General features: G+C 52.4%; 1 protein-coding gene across 3 annotated transcripts in view; it reads right to left on the bottom strand.

Moving 5' to 3' along the window:
• Positions 1-5,336, bottom strand: part of P2RX5 (purinergic receptor P2X, ligand-gated ion channel, 5) — a 13,361-nt gene that overhangs the window by 7,400 nt on the left and 625 nt on the right. For all 3 annotated transcript variants that reach the window (XM_010847472.1, XM_010847470.1, XM_010847473.1), the window contains exons 2-6: positions 1,816-1,966; positions 1,087-1,158; positions 738-813; positions 552-648; positions 208-288 (exon numbers count right to left, since the gene is read on the bottom strand). In XM_010847472.1, the coding sequence (XP_010845774.1) occupies positions 208-288; positions 552-648; positions 738-813; positions 1,087-1,158; positions 1,816-1,966 (477 nt within the window). The remainder of the gene's footprint in view (positions 1-207; positions 289-551; positions 649-737; positions 814-1,086; positions 1,159-1,815; positions 1,967-5,336) is intronic.

The raw sequence follows: 5,336 nt of genomic DNA, 5'->3' as shown, positions 1-5,336 counted from the left end.
GCTGTTCCCAAGCCAGAAATGGCCTGACCCAGGAGCCACTGGACCCCTCGCCCAGCCCAGACTGAGCCCTTGACTTAGCCCTACCCCAGTCCTGATTAATCCTCCACCCCCACATCCGCCACAGCAGAGGAAAGGGTGCCCCTTCGATGCCCAGTGGTTCATTCACACATAGCGTCACACACACACCATGCACACGGGCCCACGTACTTGGAGAAGTTGAATTTGGGGAAACGAATGAAGTTCTTTATGTAAACAGTGAAGTCTTTCGCTTCGCCCAGGAGTGGCTTCCTGAAAACAAAGGCAGGACAGCCTGTTCAGGGGGCCCTGCCCGCCCCATGCTGAGGCTGAAGCCTGCCTGCCCATGGGTGCCCCGAAGCCTTTGCAAAGGACAGTTAATTCAGTCATGTTGGATTGGCCGTCGGGCCTTTGTGGGGTGTCCCAGCTCCTCCCCCAGAATGAGGACTCCGAGCGGACGTGTCTCCACCATCAGGCTGGGACCCACTGCCCAGGACTGGGTGACTCCTCAGGGTCCCAAGCTTATAGCTACTCACGTTGGCCTGGATCTTGTCTCCACCGGGCACCAGGCGAAGATCTCACAGGTGCCCTTCTGTGCGCTCCCCTCCCGCAGGCAGCGGCCCGTCCTCACTCCTGCAGGGGGAGGGGGACAAGCACAGTGCCAGGAACCTCCTGGCTCCAGCCCCTCCCTGACCCCCAGCCCTGGCCGCTCCAGGCCTCACCATTTCCAGCCGCAACAGGCTCCCCAGGAGGGCAGTCGCTGTCCTCATAGCACAGGGCATCGGGAACACTTGCACTCTGCCAGGAGAGAGAGCACCTGGGCTGGGGTGCCCCTTCTCAGATCCAGGTCCCACCCCAGGGGGAGGACAGGGGCTCCTCCCTTGCCTGGGGCCACACATGCCTTGGGAACCTGCTTCTCCCCTGAACCGTGCAGGCATGCACACCGGTACACACATTCCCACCGCGGGCCCTGGGAGGGGGTAGAAACCCCTGCTTCAGGAGAGAGGTGGGCCCCAGGCACTGCCTGTACCTCTCCCATCCGCACTCCCTGCTCTCAGCACCGAAACACACCTCAGCACAGGTTTCCTGCCGCTGGTTGGGGGTCACGACCAGGTTGGTGATTACGAAGAAGACGTTCTCTCCCTGAGAAATCAGAGCGGGGTTGAGGAGCCCCTTCCTGCCATCTGGGGTCCCTCCTTCCCGGAGCTGCCTGGCAGGTGTTAGGGACTCTGACGGGTATTCAAAATGCTGGGGCCACAAAATCAGTGGACCCCACCCACGTGCCCACTGGTCTCAGAGTCCCTGAGTAGGTGTCCTTAGATGGGTCTCTCACGCCCACAACCCCAAGCCATGCTGACCTCAGCCCCCAGGGTCCAAGCTGAGCTCCAGGAGGGGAGAGAGAGGGGGCAGTGAGGCCAGCCCAGCCCTGGCCCAGGAACTGTGACCAGGCCAGGGAACTGCTGCCCGGGGCAGTGGCCAACATAAAGGTGGGGCTCCTGGTGTCAGACCTGCCAGCTCACACAGGCAGGGAAGGTCTCTGGGTCCCACTTGGTCTCAACAGGATCAGGGTTTGTTGCAAACAGAGCAGCCCCGTAAGGCACAGTCGGCACAGTCGAGGAGTACAGGGGTTTGGTGCGGGGGGAAGGACCTGGGCAGAGTCTGTCTGCAAACCTTGCAGCCGTCACAGGCCAAGGGAGACAGTGAGTGGAGGCCCCTGAGTCCCCAAGCAACTTCCCACATGACCCGTCCAGAGCCAGACCCTGCCGACCTGGGTCCCCCTGTGCTGGGTGGGGCTCAGACCTGGGGTGGGATGACATAGTCAGCAACATCCCAGAGCCGCTCCCCAAGCTCCGAGGTGTTGGTGAAAGTCACGCCTTTGACTTTGGTGATGATGCTGCTCTGCAGGGACGTGTCCGTGTCTTGGTAACACTTCTTCACCAGGAACACCCAACTGCAGGGAGGGGCAAGCAGGTGGGCATCAGCCTCCCGTTGCCCTCAGGAAGTCTCCCCAGACGCCAGGGCGCAGAGAGGGCAGGCTTGGGGCTTCACCCTTCCCACCCGCTCCTGGGCAGGAGTCACAACTCCCACCGCTGCCTGAAAGCCAGCCCTGCAAACAGTGGAGGAGACAAGCAGCCCCAGAAGGGAGAGGCTGCTGCTGTCAGGGACCAGGGCCCTGCCGCCCACTCATCCCCACTTGTCACATGACCTCGGGCGAGCCAGTGAACTCTGGGGGTCAACACAGGGCTAACGGCACCTCCCTTCAATTAAGGGGCATGGGGTACAACCTAGAACTAATCATGAGGAGACCACAGACATATCCAAACTGAGGGGACTCTACAAAACCAGAGCGCAAAATCCTACACTCTGAGGCTTCCCTGGTGGTCCAGTGGTTAAGAATCTGCCTTGCAATACAGGAGACGCCGGTTCAATCCCTGGTCTGGGAGGATCCTGCGTGCCACGGGGCAACCAGGCCCAAGCACCACAATGGCCTAGAGCCTGAGCTCCACAACAAGAGGAGCCACGACAATAAGAGGCCCGAGCACCCCAACCAGGGAGTAGCCTGTGTGCAGCAGTGGAGACCCAGGGCAGCCAGAAGTCAGTAAACAGTTTTTTTTTTAAATCCTATACTCTGACACCCAAAACACAAGCAACAAATGGAAAAAAATAGAGAAAAATAATGGACTTGGTCAAAATTAAGAATTTTTTTTGTGCATCAAAGGACACTATCAATAAAGTGAAAAGACAACCCATAGAATGGGAGAAAATATTTGTGAGTCACATTATCTCATGAGGGTCTAGTACCCAGAATATACAAAGTCTTACAACTCAAGGGTAAAAAAGACAAATAAACCAATTTAAATATGGGCTAAGGATGTGAATTGGGAGGATCAGCTGGAGAAGGAAATGGCAACTCACTGGAGAATCCCATGGACAGAGGAGCCTGGCAGGCTATGGTGCGTAAGCTCTCAAAGAGTCAGACACGACTGAAGCAACTTAGCACCCAAGGATGTGAACAGACATTTCTTCAAGAAAGACACACAAATGGCCGATATGCCCCTGAAAAGATGCTTAACATCTTTAGTCATTAGGGAAATGCAATAGAAACCACAATGAGAGAGTACTTCACACCCAATAAGATGGCTGTAGTCCAAAAAATAGAAAATAACAAGTGTTGGTGAGGATGCAGAGAAACTGGGGCTCGCCGGTGGGATGTACAACTGTACAGGTACTGTGGGAAGCAGATGGATAGTTGTGACCCAGCAATTCCATCCCCAAGTGTGTGAGACAAGGGAAAATGTATGTCCACACGAAAACGGACACGTGAATGTTCTCGGCAGAATTATTCATAATAGGCAGAAAGTAAAAACCATCCAAGTGTCCAACAGATGAATGCATAAACAAACGTGGCGTCTGCATCCGATGAGATATTATTCAGCCCTTGGAATGATTCACTGACACAGGCTTCAACATGGACAAACCTTGAAAACATGATACTACGGGAAACAAGCCAGACAAAAAAGGCCACATGTTGTAATGATTTGATTTATATGAGAAGTCCAGAATAGGCAAATCTATAGAGACAAAAAATAGATTAAGCGGTTGCCAAGGGATGGAGGTAGGGGAGAACTGCAATTGACTGTAAATAGACACAATCTATTTTGAGGGTGATGGAAACATCCTAGAATTAGATAATGGTGCTGGCTGTACAACACTGTGAATGTACTAAAAACCACTGAATTGTATAACTTAAAAAGGCTAAAATGATGAATTACACGCTATATGAATTTTACCTCAATTTAAAAATGGTTTTAAAAAGATCCTGTGCTCTAAAACATGTCAGAGTCATAGATACAAAGACAGACTCGGGAGTGATTCCAGAGTAAAGGAGACAGGACAACTGGATACAAGGCATGATTTCAGATTTTCTTTTCCTATAAAGGTAACTTAGGGGACAATTTACAAAAGGTCTATTGCTTAGGTGATAATATTATTTCAATGTTAATTTCTAAGTTTTCATGCCTGCAACCTATTCAACAGAAACAACTGCACATATATATACACACAGAGAAACAGGTAAGGACAACACAAATGAAGTACAACGTTAACATTTGGGGGAATCAAGGTGAAAGGCATTAAAAACGTCTGTAGTACTCTTAGAACTTTTCTGTAAGGACAAATTAATCAAATATATATATAAAACCAGTCCATTCTGAAGGAGATCAGCCCTGGGATTTCTTTGGAAGGAATGATGCTAAAGCTGAAACTCCAGTACTTTGGCCACCTCATGCAAAGAGTTGACTCATTGGAAAAGACTTTGATGCTGGGAGGGATTGGGGGCAAGAGGAGAAGGGGACGACAGAGGATGAGATGGCTGGATGGCATCACTGACTCGATGGACGAGTCTGGGTGAACTCCGGGAGTTGGTGATGGACAGGGAGGTCTGGCGTGCTGCGATTCATGGGGTCACAAAGAGTCGGACACGACTGAGCGACTGAACTGAACTGAATATATAAAAAAATATATACATATATATTTTTTTTAATAAGATGGGACATGTAAATTGCTTAGTACAGTGAGTACCAGGCACAGAGGAGAAGTTCAATGAACACATCAACTTATTACTGATGTTACTGTTAGTTAGAAATTGTGCAGGTGAACCCCTTCGGTAAAGCTGGAAACACTGAGGCCAGGAGAGGGCGGGAGCCGCCTTCCAGAGGTCCCGCAGGACGCCCTGCCCCTCCGGGGTGCCAGGAAGAGTTCTCTGTACAGCAGGCACCAACCAGGACCCTTCCACCCTCGTCTCTGGGAGCACAGCTGGCATGGCCCATCTCCAAGGACCTCTGAGAGGGTTGAGACCCTTGAGCCAAACAGCTGTTTTAGTGGGGACACAATGGGCCCAGCCTGGACACAGACATTCAGCAACAACATCCACTGGTTCACTTCACATCTTGTTCCCTAAGCAGTTCAGGGATGGCAGGCAGGCCCCGCCCTCAGGGCATTCCCAGAATGGCAGGGAGTCAGCACAGACACTAAACAAATGATCCCCTGAATGAGCATATAATTACACTGGGATTTCTGGGGAGGAGCCTGTGAGAAGCCAGGTGTGAAAGGGACCCCTGGCTGAGGAGCAGCACCAAGAAAAAGCCTTCAGGTGGAGACAGCCAGATGCCTCAGGGATGAAGCCTTCTGGTGGGAGCAAGGTGAGGTCAGGACTGCCCTCCCAAAGGGGCAGGAAGTAGGAGGGACTCCACAGCAGTAACTGCGGAAGTAAAAGACGCACATCTCCTCTCCACCTATCCCCTCCCTGCTTGGGGGTGAGG

The sequence above is a fragment of the Bison bison genome, unplaced genomic scaffold (genome assembly GCF_000754665.1).
Source record: "Bison bison bison isolate TAMUID 2011002044 unplaced genomic scaffold, Bison_UMD1.0 scf7180017864249, whole genome shotgun sequence".
Taxonomy (NCBI): Eukaryota; Metazoa; Chordata; class Mammalia; order Artiodactyla; family Bovidae; genus Bison; species Bison bison.
Note: the sequence above shows the minus strand (reverse complement) of the source record. Positions and strands in the feature narration are given on the sequence as shown.